General features: G+C 43.7%; 1 protein-coding gene across 1 annotated transcript in view; it reads left to right on the top strand.

The window, feature by feature from the left end:
* Positions 1 to 22,543, top strand: part of unc80 (unc-80 homolog (C. elegans)) — a 535,199-nt gene that overhangs the window by 360,845 nt on the left and 151,811 nt on the right. The window contains exons 43-45 of the mRNA XM_078551715.1: positions 1,108 to 1,288; positions 5,178 to 5,180; positions 6,979 to 7,244. Of these exons, the coding sequence (XP_078407841.1) occupies positions 1,108 to 1,288; positions 5,178 to 5,180; positions 6,979 to 7,244 (450 nt within the window). The remainder of the gene's footprint in view (positions 1 to 1,107; positions 1,289 to 5,177; positions 5,181 to 6,978; positions 7,245 to 22,543) is intronic.

Below are 22,543 nucleotides of genomic sequence, written 5' to 3'. Positions count from 1 at the left end.
CACCTGGAAGTTCCCCTCCAAGTCACTCACCATCCTGACTTGGAAATATACCCCCGTTCCTTCACTGTCGCTGAGTCAATATTATGGAACTCCCTCCCTAACAGCACTGTGGGTGTACCTACACCACATGGACTGCAGCAGTTCAAGAAGGCAGCTCACCACCACCTTCTCAAGGGCAACTAGGGATGGGCAATAAATGTTGGCCCAGCCAGCGAAGCCCGCATCCCATGAGTGAACAAAAAAAAAGCCAGTCCAACCTCCAAGCCAACAGTGAGAACCAGAACCTCCGACAGAACGGCAAACGAGATATGGAAGGATTATACGGCCTGCAGAACACCTGAGCCTCTAACTTCAAGGACTTGAAGGGAAAAGATAGGGTAGTGAGAATGTTGTAATAATTCAAATACAGTAATAGCAATTATGTTGGAATAACATTAAGACAGTAGCATATAAATGCTTAAGACTAATAAGAATGTAAGGCATGAAGTAAACTAGTGTAACTCCATATCCATGGTATAAAGACTTGGGGGAAGGTGTAGTATAAGGATCCGGCACAAAGAGGGTTAATGTGCGACTGAGTACAATACCGCCCACACAATGATCTAAGAAGGCACATGACCCAGACCAAGGGTTAGTGTTGCGTTGAGCAGAGACATGTTAAGACCTAGACATGGAGATAGCTCTTTGCCACCGTATATATGTATACAGTTATAAGTAGTTAATAAAGACTTGCTGTTAACATACAGAAGACTATGAAGACTTCTTTAACAGACATGTTCTGTAACCAGCACCATCCCAACAATCATAAGCTTCTCCTAAGCAGTGACTTTTTTCTGGATGTATGGCCTTTCAAGATGCTAGCTCTTGTGATAGATTAGAACATAGTGTGTCTTACACAAATGGCTTCTATATCCAAATCAGTGTAAGTTAAGAGGGAATATGGAGCCAGCACTGGAACATTGACTCCCTTTTTGCTGGTGTTTCTATGATTAAATTATTCGTACCATGTTCGAAGAATAGCACTTAACATCAATGTAATTCTATTTAAATTGTGGATTTTAAAAGTACAGTTCCTTCTCACAAGATAATGAACATATTTTTGAATAGGTCTTTACTCGGAAACTGGAAGAACTTGGTCGGGTGATGTTTCTGATGTCCCTTACTCAACACATGCCTTCTGTACACAAACAATCACATGTATCCTTGTTGCAAGAGGATCTTCTCAGACTTCCATCATTTCCTCGAAATGCAGTTGATGCAGAATTTTCGCTGTTTGCTGATCATCAAGGTAAAATGACTCTTCAGCAGACATCAAATCATTCAAACTAAATGTTTTATGCAACCATCTAATATGTCCAACAATCGTAGAGTTGCAACAAAGCACAACTTGCCGAAGAAAATTACTACTTTACCAAAACACACAAATCTTAATCAATTTAATCCAGAGGGAATAACCTAACAATTAACAAGCCTGTGTTCTTATTGGAATAATCAATTTATAAAATTTCAAACTTAATGGGGTTGATCAGGAGTACACTGGCCAAACCCTCATACCTGCAGTGAAGCAGTGGCTGCGATTTTGAGCCACCAGGCTCATCAAACCAGTGTGCAGCCAGCATGAGGTTGCCCAATATTGGGTTTCAGCAGCCTCCAGCAAAGTAATTGCAGAGTGAGCGTCACAATCACAATACATGGCAGTCCCGAGCTGCCAACGGCCTAGGTAATTTTTGTAAGAACATACTACAGGGAGTACGCTCCAACTATTTCTGACCTAAAATGGCAGTCAGAGCCCTGGGACCGAATTTGTATATTAGAAGAAGCTGACTGCCTGAAGTAAGCAACCTCTTCAGGCTCCAAGCCTCTTTCAAAATATTACTGACCTCTTAGTTGGTGTTAAGAAAGCTGGAAGCCTCCATTTTGAGTCGATTATTGCCCTGTTAACGCTGGTGATAGAAATGAAAATCTACCTATTGGGCTCGAAGGAGATGCAAGTCATTAGCAGTGTATTCTCAAATGTAAGATTCCCACAATGATGCCACATACTCTAAAATACACTGGTACCACATGGCTTATGTTGCAGTTATGTGGAGTATATTTTAATTTTTCAATATTTATTTGTTCCCGGACAGTACTGGATGCGTTTATCGGTAGTAATAATAATTTACTGTTACGTGGGTAGATTTTGTTTATCAGGTGGCACTGACAGTAAAACATAACTAACACCTGGGGACTTGTGCCAAAATTGGGAGAGTTGTTCCACAGACTAGTCAAGCAGCAGCCTGACATCGACATCCTCACTGAATCATACCTTATGACACCATCATCACCATCCCTGGGTATATCTGCCACAGGTGGTGTCATGCTGGTATACAGTCACGACGAATTGCCCTAGAAATACTCAACATTGACTCTTGACCCCATTACGTTTCATGGCATCAGGTCAAACATGGGCAAGGAAACCTCCTGCTGACTACCACCTACCACCCCACAACCACCACCCCACCACCCTACCACCCTTAACTGATGAATTATTACTCTTCCATGTTGAACACCAACTGGAAGAAGTACTGAGGGTGACAAGGGCACAGAATGTACTCTGGTGTGGGGGTTTCAATATCTATCACCAAGAGTGGCTCGGTAGCACCACCACTGGTCGAGATGTTCGAGTCCTAAAGGACATAGCTGTTAGACTGGGCCTTGTTCTTTATTCATTCATGGGATGTGGGCATCACTGGCTAGCCCAGCCTTTATTACCCATCCTTAATTGCCCTTGAGAAGGTGGTGGTGAGCTGCCTTCTTGAATCGTTGCAGTCCCTGCAGTGTAGGTACACCCACAGTGCTGTTATGGAGGGAGTTGCAGGATTTTGACTCAGTGACGGTGAAGGAATGGTGATATATTTCCAAGTCAGGATGGTAAGTAGCAAGCTACTTCTACATGGTGGTGTTCCCATGTATCCGCTGCCCTTGTCCTTCCAGATGTTAACAGTCGTGGATTTAAAAGATGCTAACTAAGGAGGCTTTCACAGAATCACCAAGGTTCTATACAACTCCAACATTACCTCCCTACTTTTGTCATCTATGCCTCGTGAGTTCCTGCAGTGAATCTTGTAGATGGTGCATACTGCTGCCACTGCCATTGTTCACCGGTGGTGGAGGGAGTGAATGTTTGTGGAGTGGGTGCCAATCAAGTGGGCTGCTTTGTCCTGGATGGTGTCGAGCTTATTAGAGTTGCGCTGCTCATCCAGGCAAATGGGGAGTATTCCATCACACTCCTGACTTTGCCTTGTAGATGGTGTACAGGCTATGGGAGGTCAGGAGGTGAGTCACTCACCGCAGGATTCCTAGCCTTAAACCTGCTCTTGTAGCCACAGTAATTATATGGCTAGTCCAGTTCAGTTTCTGGTCAATGGTAATCCACAGGATGTTGATAGTGAGGGATTCAGTGATGGTAATGCCATTGAATGTCAAGGGGTAAATGTCAAGGGGTCTGCGGCAGGTGGTGGAACCAACAAGAGGGAAACAGCTACTTGATTTCATCCTCACCAATCTGCCTGTCGCAGATGTATCTGTCCATGACAATATTGGTAGGAGTGACCACTGAGCAGTCCTTGTGAAGACAAGTCCACTGTGTTGTGTGGAACTACCACCGTGCTAAATGGGATAGAATTCGAACAGATCTAGCTACTCAAAACTGGGCATCCATAAAGCACTGTGGAACATCAGCAGCAGAATTGTACTCAACCACAATCTGTGACCTCATGACCTGGGATATCCCCCTGTCTACCATTACCATCAAGCCAGGGGATTGATCCTTGTGCAATGAAGAGTGCAGGAGGTCATGCCAGGAGCAGCACCATGCATACCTAAAAATGAGGTGTCAACCTAGTGAAGCTACATCAAAGGACTACATGCATGCCAAACAGTGGAAGTAGCATGCAATAGATAGAACTAAGCGATTCCACAACCAACAGATTAGATCAAAGCTCTGCAGTCCAGCCACAGGAATCGCAGTGGACAAATAACCAACTAATAGAAGGAGGAGACTCCACAAGTATCCCCATCCTCAATGATGGGGGAGCTCAGCACATCTGTGCAAAAGACAAGGCTGAAGCATTTCCAGCCTTCTTCAGCCAGAAGTGTCAAGTGAATGATCCATCTCACCCTCCTCCTGAGGTCCACAGCATCACAGATGCCAGTTTTCAGCCAATTCAATCCACTCCACATGATATCAAGAAGTGGCTGAAGGCACTGCGAAGGCTATGGGTCCTGACAACTTTCTGGCAATAGCACTGAAGACTTCTGCTCCAGAACTAGCTGTGCCCCTAGCCAAGCTGTTCCAGTACAGCTACAACACTGGCATCTACCCGGCAATGTGGAAAATTGCCCAGGTTATATCCTATGCACAAAAAGCAGGAAAAATCCAACCTGGATAATTACCCTTGATCATCAGTAAAGTGATGGAAGGGGGCATCAACAGTGTTATCAAGTGGCATTTACTCAGCAATAATCTGCCCACTGACGCTCAGTTTGGGTTCCGTCAGGGCCACTCAGCTCCTGACCTCATTACAGCCTTGGTCCAGACATGGACAAAAAAGTTGAACTCGAGGTGAGGTGAAAGTGACTGCCCTTGACGTCAAGGCAGCATTTGACTGAGTGCAGCATCAAGGAGTCCTACCAAAACTGTCGTCAATGGGAATCAGACGGAAAATCTCTCCACTGGTTGAAGTCATACTTAGCACAAAGGAAGATGGTTGTGGTTGTTGGAGGTCACTCATCTCATCTGGGACATCACGACAGGTGTTCCTCAGGGTAGTGACCTAGTCCCAACCATCATCAGTTGCTTCATCAATGACCTTCCTGTCACCATAAGGTCAGAAGTGGGGATGTGGGCTGATGATTGCACAATGTTCAGCACCATTCCTCAGATACTGAAGCAGTCCGTATCCATATGCAGAAAGACCTGGACAATATTCAGGCTTGGGCTGGTATGTGGCATGTAACATTCCTGCCACACAATTGGCAGGCAATAGCCATCTCCAACAAGAGAGAATCTAGCCATCTCCCCTTGACACTCAATGGCATTACCATCGCTGAATCCCCCACTATCAATATCATGGGGGTTACCATTGACCAGAAACTGAACTGAACCAGCCATATTAATACTGTGGCTACACAAGCAGGTCGAAGGTTGGGAATTCTGCGGAGACTAACTCACCTCCTGACTCCCCAAAGCCTGTTTACCATCTAAAAGGCACAAGTCAGCAGTATGATGGAATATTCTCCACTTGCCTGGATGAGTGCAGCTCCAACAACACTCATGAAGTTCGACACCATCCAGGACAAAGCACTTGATTGGCACTGCAGCCACCACCTTAAACATTAAATCTCCCCACCACCGATGTACAGTGGCAGCAGTGTACAGCAACTCACCAAGGCTCCTTCAACAGCACCTTTCAAACCTGCGACCTCTACCACCTGGAAAAACAAGGGCAGCAGATGTATGTTAACACCACCACCTAGAAGTTCAGCTCACCACCACCTCCAAGAGAAATCCCACGAATGAATACATTTTTAAGAAATGGCATCCTGCTCATAGTTTTGACTTTTACAAACAAGAGGCACAAGGGAAAAGTTAAATGCTTTATATTCGCAACACTCAAAAAGAATGTGAACAAAAATATGTTGTCCTTTGAACACCTGGGACAGAATTTTGGATTCCCATTGAATGGGGTCCAGAGGAGAGAAAGCCTAGAAATTGGTGTGGGAGAGCAGCATACTCTGTTGCTGACATATCCCTGCCTCTAACCCAGTTTTGTTGAGGGCAGGGTGGGAGGGGGCCAAGCAGTGGGTAACCTATTAGGCCAGTTAAATACCCTAGAAAGGCCATTCAGAATTTTCTAGTCAGTTTGCAGATCCCCCATTGTGGGTGAAAAACATCCAGGTGATGGAGGCAGCCTCCTGGTGTCGGACCAGAGGATGGGAGGACCAGTGCTCCATCCCTGCTAAGGACTCTATCCTGTAAATGGCAAGACTGTTAGGCCACAGCTGTGGCTGCTGGTCGTCAGTGGAGCGATTGCCCCTCCACAATGAGGCCTGCCAACTGTGGCCTTTTTAAATTTAAAATATTTTACCTTGCTTTCAAAGGGCGCCCCATATAGAAGTGCCCTCTCTTGCCCTTTCATACCTCGGCAGCATCCACCTCGGCTGTGAGCCTGGCCACCACCCAACTGTATAATGAGCGCACTCATTTGACACTAAATGGCCATCTCTACAGAAATGGTGTCAGGCGTCTGATGTCATTGTGATGTGGGTTCGGGACCCAAAACTTTACAACCACAAAACAACAATCCTTCGCCTAAATCACTGTGGAACAGAACTCTTGACACGGGAGTTCACAGCAGGTGTGTGGGTGGTCTCAATATTATTTTAATTGATAAGTTTAATTTTCATTGTATCTCACCATAAGGTTTGATGCTTTCTAATCCACTGTCTGCAACTTTATATAGGGTCATTAGAGAATAGCAGATTCAATAACTATTTCTAACTGGTAGCAAGCCTTGCACAACTAGTTGTACATTTGCCCTTAGTGCACTCTTATTTCATTGATAATGGATATAATCTACTATCTGTTTATACATGTTCAAGTTCACTTAAGTTACTAAAAGTGAAATGTGTTTGAATGGTGATGATATATTAACTAGCTGTTTGCATTATCCAACATGCTTGTGGACCACAGTTTGATTTTCTGTAAATCAAAATAATATGCATTTAAATACCTATAGTCTTTAAACACCAATAGTTTGGGAATTTATTCTTCTAATTAAATGGATAGAATAGTTTGCAGTTACATTCCATGTACATCTGGATAGATTAAATTCTTCACACTTTTTAAGTAGAAATTCATCAGAAGTTTGAAATAAAATAGTCTTGATGATGAGCTGCTGGACATCAGGGTGAAATCTTTCATTGTTTTTTCAGGTAAAGAACTGTTTGGACTTGATACGCTTCACAAGAGTATGTGGATCAAGCTATTGGAGGAGATGTTTTTGGGCATGCCCAGTGAATTTCCCTGGGGTGATGAGATTATGCTGTTCCTGAACGTATTTAATGGGGCTTTAATTCTTCATCCAGAGGACAGTGCATTGCTTCGACAATACGCTGCTACAGTTATCAATACTGCAGTGCACTTCAACCATCTCTTTTCACTGAGTGGATATCAGTGGATACTTCCTTCCATGCTTCAAGTAAGTTTATTTCAACAAGTATTATATATTCAGGTTAGCCAGAATAACTAATTGTTTACAATTATATTTTCCTTGATTAAAAATAGGCCATCAAAGTGAAACAACATTACAGATGTGTTGAGTTTTGTTCTTAAGATGCTTGCAATCATTCAACAGTGGTTTTGAGAACCAGATTTCATTTGGAAATCCAGTCTAACCTGATGAGTTTTAACAGACCTGAGCCTAGATGTGTACAAGTGGCTCGGTGTAGGTTCAGATCACCATTACTTTTTCTCTGGACTGCCAATAGTTTCAATAGGGTTGAATAACAGTAAATCATCCATGGAGTTGATCCCCTTTATGCTTAAAATTTGTTGCTTCAGCATAGAATTTTGAATCATATTTATTGACACAAGGGAGTATTTTGTCGAGTTGCCGCCAGGGTTTAAAATCCGTGTTGCGGATCACCTGCCTGACATGGAAGCTGCCTGATTTTCATTTCCATTGAAAATCATGGATTTTTTTTCTATAACAGGAGTGGATCCACAATGCTAGTTTTATACTCAGGGAGCAAATTGAATGTTTACCCCAAACTTATTTTCCCCTCAAACAAATAAGTTATCTTGTGTAATTTTCATTACACCAGTATACTGCTCCTGAATTGGATTTAGCTGGAGGATGGAGAAAATTATAATTACTTGCTTTAGTGTATTTAACATAGAAAAACATCTCAGAGTACAATAAAAAAAAACGACGTCAAGTCAAAGAAGGAGACATTAGGGATGAGGGGGTGGGGTGGATGGGGTTGCCAAAAGCTTTGTCAAATAAATGAGGTTTAAGGAGGAATTGGAGATTAAGAAACAGGGGAATTAGGGAGTGAGTTCCAGAGCATGGGGCCTAGATGACAAAAAGCATGGCAGCCAATGGGAGGGAGAAGGTTTTGCTTCAGAAGCTGGGGTCAGAGGAATGCAGAGTTTGGGGAGGAATTTACAGGACTAAAGAAAGTTACAGATTTGGACAGTGTCAAGGCTATGAAAATATTTAGACACAAAGGTAAGGATTTTAAATTTTAATCACTTGATGTGATTAAAACCATGAATGTGTGTTGCAGCAACAGATGGAGTCAGATAGGGAGCAGATGCAGCTCTGAATGTGAAAGGAAGTGCTGTTTTGTCACGGAATGGATATTGGTCTGAAGTACAACTTAGGGTCAACTAGGATGCCAGATTCAACCAGAGAAAGTTGACAGAGATATTTTTTGATTCTTTCACAGGATGTGGGAGCTGGCTAGCCCATTTGTTGCCCATCTTTAAATGCCCTTGAGAAGGTGGTGAGCTGCCTTCTTGAGCCACTGCAGACCATGTGGTGTAGGTTGAGGGGAAGGATTTCAAAGATTTTGGCCCAGTGACAGTTTAGGAACAGCGATATAGTTCCAAGTCAGGAATGTATGTGGCTTGGAGGGAAACTGGATGGTGGTATCTGCAGCATTCTCTGTAAGGTATGATTCAGTGAACATGACTATGTCAAGCTGTTGCTTGCCTAGTCTGTGGGATAGCTCTCCCAATTTTGGCATAAACCCCCAGATATTAGTAAGAAGGACTTTACAGGGGCAACAGGGCTGGCTGTGTGCCATTGTCATTTCTGCATGTCAGTGCTCGGTGATCTATCCCTATTTCATTCCTTTTTGACTTTGTAGTGGTTTGATACAACTGAGTGGCTTGCTAGACCATTTCAGAGGGAATTGAAGAATCATTGCTGTGGGTCTGGAGTCACATGGTTAGGACATGAGGTTTCCTTCTCTAAAGGGCATTAATGAAACAGATGGGTTATTACAAGAATCAACGATGGCTCCATTACTGAGACTAGCTTTTAATCAGTTGAGTTTAAATTCCCCAGCTGCCGTGGTGAGATTTGAACCTGTGTCCCTGGAGTGTTAGCCTGGTTCTCTGGATTACGAGTGGAGTGACATTGCCATTATGTCACTATGCCACCACCTCTCACTGATAGAAATGATGTCAAGGTGACAGAGTTTGTGGAGGGAGCCAAGGTCCTGCTAGATATTGATAAGATAATGAAATGGACAGGCAAATGACAGGTGATTTTTTAATGTCAGTAAATATGAGGTTTAGCATTAATAGAAATACCCTGTCCAAGACTAATATAGATTTCCTGAGGTGTGGAACCCAAAACAGAAAGCAGCACTCCCCACATACATACAAACGTACGAATTAGGAGCAGGAATAGGCCACTCGGCCCCTTGAGCCTGCTACTGCCGTTCAATAAGATCATGGCTGATCTGAATGTAACCTGAACCCCACATTCCTGCCTTAAAAATATTCAAAGATTCTGCTTCCACCGCCTTTTGAGGAAGAGAGCTCCAAAGACTCTCAACCCTCTGAGAGAAAAAAATTCTCTTCATCTGTCTTAAATGAGCGACCCCTTATTTTTAAACAGTGACCCCTAGTTCTAACTTCTCCCACAAGAGGAAACATCCTCACCACACCTACCCTGTCAAGATCCATCAGGATCTTAAAGGTTTCAATTAAGTTGCCTCTTACTCTTCTAAATTCCAGTGGATACAAGCCTAACATGTCCAGCCTTTCCTCATAGGACAACCCACCCATTCCTGGTATTAGTCTGGGAAACCTTCTCTGAACTGCTTCTAATGCATTTACATCTTTCTTTAAATAAGGAGACTGGTACTGTACACAATACTCCAGATGTGGTCTCACCAATGCCCTGTACAATTGAAGCATAACCTCCCTACTTTTGTAAACAATTCCCCTCAAAATAAATGACAACATTCTATTAGCTTTCCTAATTACTTGCTGTACCTGCATACTAACCCTTTGTGATTCATGCACTTGGATACCCAGATCCCTCTGAATCTCAGAGCTCTGCAATTTCTCGCCATTTAGATAATAAGCTTTTTTATTTTTCTTGCCAAAATGAACCATTTCACATTTGCCTACATTATACTCCATTTGCCAGATCTTTGCCCACCCACTTAATCTATCTGTGTCACTTTGTGGCCTCCTTATGTTCTTTTCACAATTTACTTTCCTACCTATCTTTGTGTCATTAGCAAATTTAGCCACCATTCCTTCGGTCCTTCGGTCCTTTCATCCAAGTCATTTGCATAAATTGTAAAAAACTGAGGCCCCAGCACTGATCCCTGTGGCACACCACTCGTCACATCCTGCCAACCAGAAAAAGACCCATTTATGCCAAATCTCTGCTTCCTGTTAGCTAGCCAATCTTCTATCCATGCCAATGTGTTACTCCCTACATCATGAGCTTTTATTTTCTGCAATAACCTTTGATGTGACACTTTATCAAATGCCTTCTGGAAATCTAAGTACGGTACATCCGCCGGTTCCCCCTTATCCACAGCATGTGGCCAGAATTTTACATTTGTCAGGTGGACTCGGCGGGAGTGATCGGCTTCGCATCATGATTTCAGGCGGGCAGGCCAATTAAAGCCTGCCCTGCGTGGGTCACGAGTGGTAACACGCGCTACCTGTGCGGGCTGGGGGAGGAGGGAGAGCTGGGCCTCACGCGCAGTTCGCGCATGTACACGAAAGAGTGCTTCAGTCTCTGAGGCATGGAGCTGCCTCAGGGAGATTGAAGCGCTTTTTTTAAAAATTAATAAATACATAAAAAGTTTAATGAAACATGTCCCACCTCATGTAACTGTGTCACATGAGATGGGACGTGTTTTTATTTTAAAATAAAGGTTTTATTTCATTAGTATTAGCTTAGGAAACCCCATCCTGCACATGGATGAGGTTTCCTAAAAAATGTCAAGGCCGCTTAGCCTTTTCATCTGCCTGCCAACCATAAGGTTGGACGGGCAGCGTAAAATTCAACTTAATTACCTTGCTAATGGCCTTAATAGGCCTTTCAATATCGGCAGGCACGAGTTCGTGATGACGTCGGGACGCACACCCAACGTCATCGTGCGTCATTTTACGTTCCGGCGTGTTCGGCACACACCCGCACGCCGAATTCTGCCTCATGTGAATACTACCGAATACTGCCCCACTATTCAGATTAAAACCCTCTTTACTTCCCTAGTTAGGAGGATCCCGAGGACACCAGCCCCAACACAGTTCAGGTGTGGACCGTCCCAATGGTACAGATCCCACTTTCCCCTATACTGGTGCCAGTGCCCCTCAAACTGGAACCCACTTCTCCCACACCAGTCTTTGAGCCACGCATTAATTTCTCTAATCTTATTTGTCCTATGCCAATTTGCACGTGACTCTGGTGATAATCCAGAAATTATTATCTTTGAGGTTCTGCTTCTTAATTTGGTGCCTAGCTCCTCATACTGACTATACAGCGCCCCCTTCCTCATCCTGCCTATGTCATTGGTAACTACATGGACTATGACCACTGGATCCTCCCCCTCCCACTGCAAGTTCCTCTCCAGCCCTGGGCAGATGTCCCGAACCCTGGCACTGGGCAGGCAACAAAGCCGTCTGGACTCTCGCTATTTGCTACAGAGAACAGCGTCAATCCCCCTTACTATACTGTCCCCTACTACCACTACAATGGCACTGCCCCGCCCCCCCAACTTGGATGGCTCCCTGTATCACGGTGCCAAGGTCAGTTTGCTCATCCACCCTGCAGCCCCCACTCTCATCCAAACAAGCTGAGAGAACCACAAACCTGTTGGACAATTTCAGAGGCTCACACTCCTGCGCTCTGGATCCCCTTACCTGCCTTACTCGCAGTCACACCCTCCTGCCCCCAGCCACTGACCAAATCAGAAGACCCTATCCTAAGGGGTGTGACTGCCTCCTGGTATAAAGCATCCAAGTAACTTTCCCCCTCCCTGATGTGTCGCAGAGTCTGCAGCTCAGCCTCCAGCTCAATGACTCTGAGCCGAGGTTCCTCAAGCTACAAACGCTTACTGCCCTGGATCACAATGTTTCCAGGAGCTCCCACATGCTGCAACCTTTACACTTCACCTTGCCTGCCATCCTTAAATGTGTTTTAAATAATTACTTAATTATATTAATCACTTATTTAATATTGCTTTCTTATATATTTGATTAAATTTAGCACCAGATTGTGTACTATTTTAAACCTTATGGATAGAATAGAACTTACCCACTTACCAGATACTCACCGCACAGCTAGCTGCATTTCCTGTAGTAAAGCAAGAACCAATTTCTATGGGGTGAGGACGAGGAGACGAGGAAACGAGGACGAGGTCAAGGACAAGGACGAAGAAACAAACAACTCCTTCTACCGACTCCCCTTTCACCAAACTCCAAGTCTTCACTCAATTAGTCAAGGCTGCACTAAAGAACCCTGAATTTATAGTAAACTGAACTGGGGCTACAGTAACCAGATTCAACCAACTAAGTAACTACTCAGCTCCTACAGCTGAGAATGAGTCTACCCTGTCTAAACTGCAAGAAAGAAGGAACTTAGCCTGCTTGCTCAGTACTTTCCAGTTACTGCTAATTACAGACTACATTAGATTTTAAGAGCAAAATTTAAGAACAAAATTAACACTTAAAGCTCACCCTCTCACTAAACTCCAAATCTTCACTTAGTTTATCAGCTGCACTCTGTTTGCCTGATGCACTTCTGATGTGGTCTCACCAACGATCTGCAGAATTCACAGAAGCACAGAATTTTAGCGGCACAGAAGGAGGCCATTTGGCCCATTGTGTCTCCACCGGCTCTCCAAATGAGCATTATAACCTAGTGCCATTGCCCTGCCTTTTCCCTGTACCCCTGCACACTGTTTCTATTCAAATAATCATCTAATGCCCTCTTGAATGCCTCGATTGAACCTGTCGCCACCACACTTCCAGGCAGTGCATTCCAGACCCGAACCACTTGTTTGAAAATTCTTTTTCTCACGTCACATTTGCTTCTTTTGCAAATCATTTTAAATCTGTGCCCTCTCGTTCTTGATCCTTTTATGAGCAGGACCAGCTTCACCCTATCTACTCTGTCCAGCCCCCTCATGATTTTGAACATCTCTATCAAATCTCCTCTTAGCCACCTTCTCTCCAAGGAGAACAGTCCCAACATCTCCAATCTATCCTCATAGCTGAAGTTTCTTACCCCTGGAACCATTCTTGTAAACCTCGTCTGCACACTCTCCAATGTGTTCACATCCTTCTTAAAATGTGGTGCCCAGAACTGTACACAATACTCCAGTTGAAGCCTAACGAGTGTCTTATATAAATTCAGCATAACCTCCTTGCTCTTGTACTCTATGCCCCTATTAATAAAGCCCAGGATACTATATGCTTTATTAACTGCTCTCTCCAGCTGCCCTGCCACCTTCAATGATCTATGCACATATACGCCCAGGTCTTTCTGCTCCTGCATCCCCTTCAAAATTTCACCCCTTATTTTATATTGTCTGTCCATGTTGTTCCTACCAAAATGCATCACCTCACACTTCTCCACGTTAAACTTCATCTGCCATCTATCTGCCCACTCCACCAAATTGTCTTTGTCCTTTTGAAGTCCTACACTGTCCTCCTCACGATTTACAACACTCCCAAGCTTCATATCATCTGCAGACTTCGAGATTGTCCCCTGCACACCAAGATCTCGATCATTAATATATATAAAGAAAAGCAAGGGTCCCAATACCGACCCCTGGGGAAGTCCACTACAAAGCTTCTTTCAGCCCGAAAAATATCCATTGACCATTTCTCTCTGCTTCCTATTTTTTAGCCAATTTTGTATCTGTGTTGCTACTGTCCTTTTTATTCCATGAGCAATAACTTTTCTCACAAGTCTGTTGTGTGGCACTGTGTCAAATGCTTTTTCAATGTCCATGTACACCACATCAACAGCATTACCCTCATCGACCTTTTCTGTTACCTCTTCAAAAAACTCCAGCAAGATAGTTAAACACGATTTCCCCTTTAGAAATCCATGCTGGCTCTTCTGTATCAACCCATGTTTTTCCATGTAACTATTAATTCTACCCCAAATAATTGTTTCTAGAATCGTGCCCACCACTGAGTTAGACTGACTGGTCTGTAATTGCTGGGCTTATCCTTACAACCTTTTTTGAACAAGGACGTAATATATGCAATTCTCCAATCCTCTGGCACCTCCTCTGAATCTAGGGAAGACTGAAAAATTATGGCCAGTGCCCCTGCAATTTCCACTTTCATTTCCTTCAGTATCCTTAGATGTGTCTCATTTGGTTCCGGTGCCTTGTCAACTTTAAGTACCGACAGTCTACAGAACACTTCCTCCTTATCAATTTTGAACCCCTCTAGTGAGAGTTTCCTCATCTGTAACCATGGCCTGGGTAGCATCTACCTCCTTCGTAAAGATGGATGCAAAATATTCATTTAATACCTCAGCCATGGCCCCTTCGTCCATGTGTAAATTCCCTTTTAGATCCCTAATCAGCCCTACTCCTCCTTTTACCGCCCATTTACTATTTTTATGTCTATTGAAGACTTTGGGATTCCTCTTTATGTTGGCTGCCAATCTTTTCTCATAATCCCTCTTCGTTTCTCTAATATGCTTTTTTACTTCCCCTCCGAAGCTTCTATATTCCTCTTGGTTCTCAATTGTATTTTCTACCTGACACCTGTCATAAGTGCACCTTTTCTTCTTTACCTTAATTTCTATCTCCTTTTTCATCTAGGGAGCTCTAGATTTGTTTTCCTTACCTTTCCCTTTCGATGGAATATACTTTGACTGTGCCCAAACCAGTTCTTTTTTGAAGGTAGCCCTTTGTTCAGCTACAGTTTTTCCCTCCAATCTTTCGTTCTAGTCTACCCGGCCCAACTCTGTTTTGGCCCCATCGTAGTCGGCTCTCGTCCAGTTAATTATTTTTACTCTGGATTGTCTGTCGTCCTTTTCTATCATCATCCTAAAACATACAATATAATGATCACTGTCTCATAAATGTTCCTCCACTGACACTTGATCTACTTGGCCCACCTCATTTCCAAGAACCAGGTCCAACAGTGCATCTTTCCTTGTTGGATTGGACACATACTGCTGTAGAAAATTGTCCTGAACACAATCTAGTAACTTTTGCCCCTCTCCATCCTTTACAACACCACTGTCCCAGTCTGCATTTGGGTAATTAAAGTCCCCCATTATAGCTACTCTATAATGTTTGTATCTCTCTGTAATTTCCCTGCAGATTTGTTCTTCTATGTCCTTCTCACTAGTTGGCAATCTATAGACTACAAGGAGCAATGTAATTGCACCCTTTTTGTTCCTTAGCTCTAGCCAAATTGATTCTGTCCTTGAACTCTCTGGGACATCCTCTTTCTCCAGCACTGCAATGTTCTCCTTAACCAATACCAACACCCCTCCTCCTTTCCTTCTTTTCCTATGTCTTCTGAACACGTTGTACCCGGGAATATTTAACACCCAGCTCTGCCCTTCCTTGAGCCAGGTCTCTGTTATCGCCACAACATCGTATTTCCACATGGCAATCTCCACCTGTAACTCCCTAATCTTATTTACTATACACCATGCATTCATATACATGCATAGTAACCCTGACTGTGTTACTTTCTCCCTCACCCCAACTTCACCTATGAACTTACTACTCTCTATACTAGTGCTATCTGTCCGTCCCAGTATTTTGTGCACCCTGGTATTCCTCTCTAATATTTTCTCTTGGTTCCCACACCTCTGCCAAGTTAGTTTACAGCTCTCCCAACAGCACTAGCAAAACACCCTGCAAGGAACTCAGTCCCAGCTTTGCTCAGGTGCAACACGTCCAGCTTGTATAGGTGCCATCTCCCCCAGAGCCAGTCTCGGTGCCCCAGGAATCTAAAGACCTCCCTCCTGCACCATCTTTCCAGCCACACATTTATCTGTCTTATCGTCCTATTTCTGTACTCACTGGCACTCGCTAGGAGTAATTCAGAGATTACTACATTAGAGGTCCTGCTTGCTAATTTTCTACCTAGCTCCCTAATTTTTGATTGCAGGACCACATCCCCCTTCCTACCTAAGTTATTGTCACCACTGTCGACCACGACCACTGGCTGTTCACCCTCCAACAGAAGAATGTCCTGGAGCCGCTCTGTGACACCCTTGACACTGGCACCAGGGAGGCAACATACCAACCTGAAGTCATGTCTACGTCCACAGGAACACCTGCCTGTTCCCCTAACTAATGAATCCCCTATTACTATATCTCTTTCTTTCTTTCGTTCTTCCACTCCACCTGTACAGCCAAGCCACTCAGAATGCCACAAACTGGGCTCTGACTGCACTCCTCTGAGAAACCAGCGCCCTCACCAGCTTCCAAAATGGAAAACTGATTTGTGAGCAGGACCCCAGGGGGCTCCTGCACTACCTGCCTACTTCTCTTGGACTGCCTGGTGGTCACCCATTCCCTCTCTGTCTCCAGGCCCTTAAGCTGCGGTGTGACCACCTCTCTGAACGTGCTATCCACGTAACGCTCAGCCTTGTGGATACACCACAGTGACTCCAGCCGCCGCACAAGCTCTGAAACCTGGAGCTCAAGTTTCTGCAGCTGGCAGCACTTGCTGCACATGTGGTCGTCTAGGACACCAGCAGCGTCCATGACTTTGCACATATTACAGGATATGCATTTCAATCGACTGAGCTGCCCTGCCATGTCTTAACTCTACTTCTTTTACGTTAACTTTATTCTACTTTGGATTATTTATATTCCTTTGTTATATTGGTCCTAAATTTTTCCTTATTCTTTGGGCTTCTCAGTTAAATCCAAGCATGTTTAACCATTGTTTAAAAACATTACGTTTTTCTAATTTACTCACCAAGTCCTACTTACCAAGGTCGCCGCTCTTCTTTCTGAGGAAAGGTAGTAAAGGAAAGGAGCACCTCTTTCCTCCTCACCGAACTCCCTCAGTCACCTCTGCTCTCGAACTCACGTCACTGTTTTTATAGCTCCTCTGCTCTCCTCCAGGTGCTGCTGACTGCCTGTCCAAGGGTCCTCCTCTCACACACTCCTCTATGAGCTGCTGACTGCCTGTCCCAAGTTCCTCCTCTTACACTCTCCTCTGCATGCCCTGAAGCCTAACTTCCACAACCCTTAATATAACACTTTGGGATTACGGCCAACATTCCATTAGACCTTTTGTACCTATGCACTGTATGAAAGTCAGCATTTTAGTGGGAGTAGGATTAATGGAACAGGAGATGGGCCTCAGCTCAGAGAGGGCATCAGGGGAGATAAGAAAGAAACTAGAGAAAGATGCGAGTTTCAGGGTTAGGGCAGTGGGAAGCATTAAAGGAAGTTTGGCCAGAGATGGGTGATGAGGGTAATGTGGTTGATGTGGAAATCCAAATAATATTGGATAAAATGCCACATAATAGGCTTGCCAGCGAAATTGAGGCCCACAGAATAAAAGGATAGTGGCTACATGGATAAGAGGTTTGCTGAGTGCCAGGAAATAGAGAGGTTTTCTTTGCTTTTCAGACTGGAGGAAGGTATACAATGGCATTCTCCAACACCACCGCTTTTCTTGATATATTAATTACTTAGACTTTGGTGTACAAGGCACAATTTCAAAATTTGCGGATGTCACTAAACCTGGAAGTATTGTAAACTGTGTGGAGGCTAGCAATAGACTTCAAGAGGACATGGGCTGGTGGAATGGGCAGACGTATGACAGAGCAATGTGAAGTGACACATTTTGGTTGGAAGAACAAGGAGAGATAAAATAAAGGATGCAATTCCAAAGGGCACGCAGAAACAGAGAGACCTGGGAGCGAATGTGCATAAATCATTGAAGGTGGCAGGGCACATTGAGAAACTAGTTAAAAAGGCACTTGGGATGCTGGACATTATAAATTGAGACATAGCATACAAAAGCAAGGAAGTTGTGATGAATGTTTACAAAATGCTGGTTCGGCCTCAACTGGAGTATTGTGTCCAATTCTGGGCATCATAGTTTAGATAGGATATGAAGGTTTTAGAGTTGGTGCAGAAAAAATTTACAAAAATAGTTCCAGGGGTAAGGAAATTCAGTTACAGGGATAGATTGGAGAAGCTAGTGTTGTTCTTAGAGAAGAGAAGAGGAGATTTGACAGGTATTCAAAATCAAGAGATCTTGACAGTGTAGGTAGAGAGCAACTGTTCCCATTGGCAGAAGGGTTGAGAACCAGTAGACACAGGTTTAAGGTGATTGGCAAAAGAAACAAAGGCAACAAGAGAAAGCATTTTTTTTATGTAGCGAGTGGTTTGGATTTGGAATGCACTGCCTGAGAGTGAGGTGGAGGCAGATTGAATTGTGGTTTTCAAAAGGGAGTTGAATAAGCACCTGAAAATTTTTTTAAAGGGTTATGGTGAAAGGACAGCTGAGTAAGACTAGCTGAATTGTTTTGCAGAGAGGCTGCACGGACTCAACAGGCCAAATGGCCTCCTTCTGGGCTGTAAACATATTGTGGCCTGAATTTTACCTTTGGCGGGCGCGCCCGACTGCAATTTCACATTGACTGGCCAATTAGCGGCCAGCCAGCGTGAAACATGCACTGAAATGCACAGCGCTGCTGGGGCGGGGGCAGGAAGAGGGCGGGCGATGACATTTCCGCGGGCGCGGGTGAGCGCTGCAAGAAAGCTCCCTGAAGGCAGACAGCTGCCTCAGGGAACTGCAGACCTGAAAAAGCTTAAATAAAGGTTTTAAAAGCTGAAAAGGGTGCCCATACATCATAATCAATCACCTGAAAACATAGCTGATAAAAATGCTGTCCACAGAAACTTATTTTTATTTTATTTCATCACAGAAATTTCATCCCGCCCTTGGATGAGGTTTGATGAAAAATGCAACGGTTGGCTGGCTGATTCGCCCGTCTGCCAACTGTAAGGTTGGATGGACAATGAAAAATCGGAGTCAATTGCACAGTTAATGGGCTTAATTGCTCTCTAAATTGTCGGCGGGCGCGCTTCCAACTTTTGCACGCTGAGCGAAATATCACATGAGTGCGCAATGATGTCGGGATGCTCGCCTGATGTTTTCTCGCATAATTTTATACCCAATCGGGTCAGGCTTGTGCCCTATAATTCTATGAAAGGGTGGAAAGTTACTTTGGCTAAGACACACAGTGGGGTTTGGAGGAATGGCAAGCAGCAAGGAATTAGAAACAGAGAAGCCAGAGGGTTTGAGGCCCTCGAAGCAGTGGAACATATCAGAGGAGTAGAGAAAAAGAGAAAAACCAAGGTATTGTTGATCCACTGGCATAGTTCAAGGTGGTGGTGAGGATGAAGAGCTGGGACAAAAATAGGCTTGGGAAGTTTAGATCCCAGTGGGTAAGCTAAGCAAAAAGATTGGGAAAAGAGAAGGATGGGGCAGCTAGGGTTGGTGCTAATAGAGGCAGTGACAGGTGCCTCGTTGGACCTCTCAGAACATGTTTAGAGAGACATGGAGGGAAGCTGTGGGATTATTTAAGGAGCTTTATTTCTGGGGTGGTGGTGGGGGAAAGGCAAAGGAATATGATTGGTTGGCATAGGGATTGAATGCAACAAAGTACTTAAGATGGGAGAAATAAAAGGTGGCATGACAGCTTTGCCAGGAGGGAAGTTGACAGACGAGAAATGCCAGAGATGGCCCAAGGGGAAAGCAGAAGGGAGATTGGGCTTGAACTAGAGTGGTAGCCAAAGCATATATCTGAATGCAAACAGGGGCTCGGTTATATAGCTATGGTAGAGATTAGAAGAGATGAGCGCCTTCTCCTTATTCAAGCTGCCTATCACCAGATAGATCAAACATTGCTACACTAAGTACTTTAATGATATAATAAATATTACAATATCAAATTAACTGTCAGACCATGGATGCCAACTTTACAGGGTCAAGAACCTCATCAAAGTGCTTCACAAAGCAAGGCACACAAGTTTTAATAGAAGTTGTCCTTTTTATAATGAGTTTTCCTGTCTCTGATCTTTCAGCGCATTCTCCCCTCTGTATTCCAGTAATAATCAGAGCCATTGTCTGTCTTAATGACTCAGAGTGTGCCATGATTATTTCACAGGTGTCCTGGCAGTGACCATGCTGCTATGCAATATCCTTTGTAAGAGCATAGAATTGTTGACAGTTTTTATTAAAATTGAAAATATCCACATATCTTAACCTGATATCTCCGAAGTTTTATACAGTTTTTGTTTTTATTCCAAGTTATTTTGTGATTTTTTTTCAAATAAAAAAGGCTGTATTGTTGTACCACCCATTTTTACTAGATACCGTGGAAAGCTTGACAATTTATTAGGATTTTGTGTTTTCCTAACAGTACTTAATTACTTCTGTCCACACTTCTCTCGTTGTCTGCAGTCATCACATCTTCTGAAGTTATAGGCCGGATTTTTGTGGAAGAGGCAGGAAAGTCTAGTCGGGAAGCTTCCTGACCCAGCAGTCCTGTCTCCTTTAAAAAGGCTTCTGCCTGCCATATTTTTGTTCTGTGGAACTGGGAATGAGATGGAGTCAGGCCTGCAACCTCCAGATGCAGATCTGAGCTTCAGTGGACGAAGGCAGATGGAAGCCAGTAGTCTAGAATATATGCCTCTAATTACTGGGATGTCAGCCCAATTGTAATGATGAATGAAAGGCCCTCAAACCCTCACCACCCCCACCCACCCGACATGATCTCTATGCTACCTCATACCGGCCCCCCCAAATAGCCCCCTGTATCTTCCATAGCCACTTTCCCAATATCTATTATAGGCGGACCTCAGGATGCCCTCGAAGTAGACTTTAAAAAAACTACTAATCATCTAATAGAGCTGTCATTCAAACACACATTATAATGATAAAAAGCTGTCATCCATACATACCATTCAAAAAATTGAAACCTCTCAAGGTGGTCAATCTGTTGTAAAAACAATTACTTTTTAACTTACCACATCAAAGACAGATATTCCTTTAATAACCTTTTACAACTGTCAATCAAGTTGTGAACACAGCCCTCTGGTAAGGAAAATGGTTCTGTGACTTTTGAAACTCAGCCAAGCATTCATAATGGGCTCAGCTGAAATAACAAACGTGGGAATTCTAAACAATGGAGTCTATTGAAACTGAAATACCAGGCTGCCTTTCTTTCCTAAGCTACACCAGATGTTCAGTCAATCATAGCAGTCCAGGAGGAGATGGCTGTTTTTTTCTCTAAGTAAAAGCTGCCTAAAGTTTTTGTTTCAATTTAAAATGACACTGGGCATTCAAATCACTTCAGATTATTACATTAGAGATCCCAAGCAATGGTTTTTTCAGTTTTAAATGCACAGTCGCACTTTTTCCAATAGGAAAAGTTCTCTAATGCGTTTCAACAGTTACACATTGCTGACCAATGTAATGGTCAACTTAACTTTGCAGAGCGAAGCCCAATAATCAATCACTGCAGTAAAAACTTTCAATACAGTACCTAAATATTGAAACTGAAAAAAAAACTTCTTTTTGTATTTAAAAGCCTGTCAATGAACAAATTCCAGGAGTAGGTGGCGATGTTTTTGGTTCCGCACTTGGTACTCAGTCATGGTTCATGACTCCCCTGAGATGCACTGAACTAGGTCAACTTGCAAAAGGCGCCCGACTGCACTAAAATTGCAGGGTGAGTGGCTTGAATTATGCACCCCTAGAATGGAACCAGCAAGGGGATTTTTTTAATTCTTCATGGGCTATCGGCATCACTGGCAAGGCTAACATTTGTTGCCCATCCCTAACTGCATTTGAACTAAGTGACTTGCTAGGCTATTTCAGATGGCAGTTAAGAGTCAACCATATTGCTGTGGGTCTAGAGTCACTTTTAGGCTAGACCAGGTTGGCAGATTTGCTTTCCTAAAAGACATTAGTAAACCAGATGGGTTTTTACAACAGTTGATGCTGGCCACCATTACTGAGACTAGCTTTAGATTCCAGCTTTATTAGCTAAATTTAAATTCCACCAGCTGCCATGGTGGGATTTGAACCCACGTCCCCAGGGCTTCTGGATTACTAGTCCAATAACAGTACCACTACATAGCCATCTCCCCTGAGGGAAGGTGGGAATGCTGTGTGCAGGCTAACTGCCCACACCCTTATCCCATGCTGGCAAAAATTTCCAGAAATGGGAACCCCAGAATTGGGCCCCACCGTTATTTTTAAAGAGCTCCTGAGTCAGCCCAGCTCAGTGTAAATCCAGGCCTATTTTACCATTCTGCCTACCCAACATTAGCAGTCCCAGGAGGAAATTGAGCAATGAGATGTTAGAAAGAGGAACTGTAAGGACTGAGTAAGTAACTGAATGTTTTTCTGTCTTGGAATGCATTAACTCAGCGGGGAGCTTATAGCAATGTTTTAAAAAATTAAAAAAGCAAAGAAAATAACCCCAGTTCT

Source organism: Cetorhinus maximus, chromosome 11, assembly GCF_964194155.1.
Source record: "Cetorhinus maximus chromosome 11, sCetMax3.hap1.1, whole genome shotgun sequence".
Taxonomy (NCBI): Eukaryota; Metazoa; Chordata; class Chondrichthyes; order Lamniformes; family Cetorhinidae; genus Cetorhinus; species Cetorhinus maximus.
Note: the sequence above shows the minus strand (reverse complement) of the source record. Positions and strands in the feature narration are given on the sequence as shown.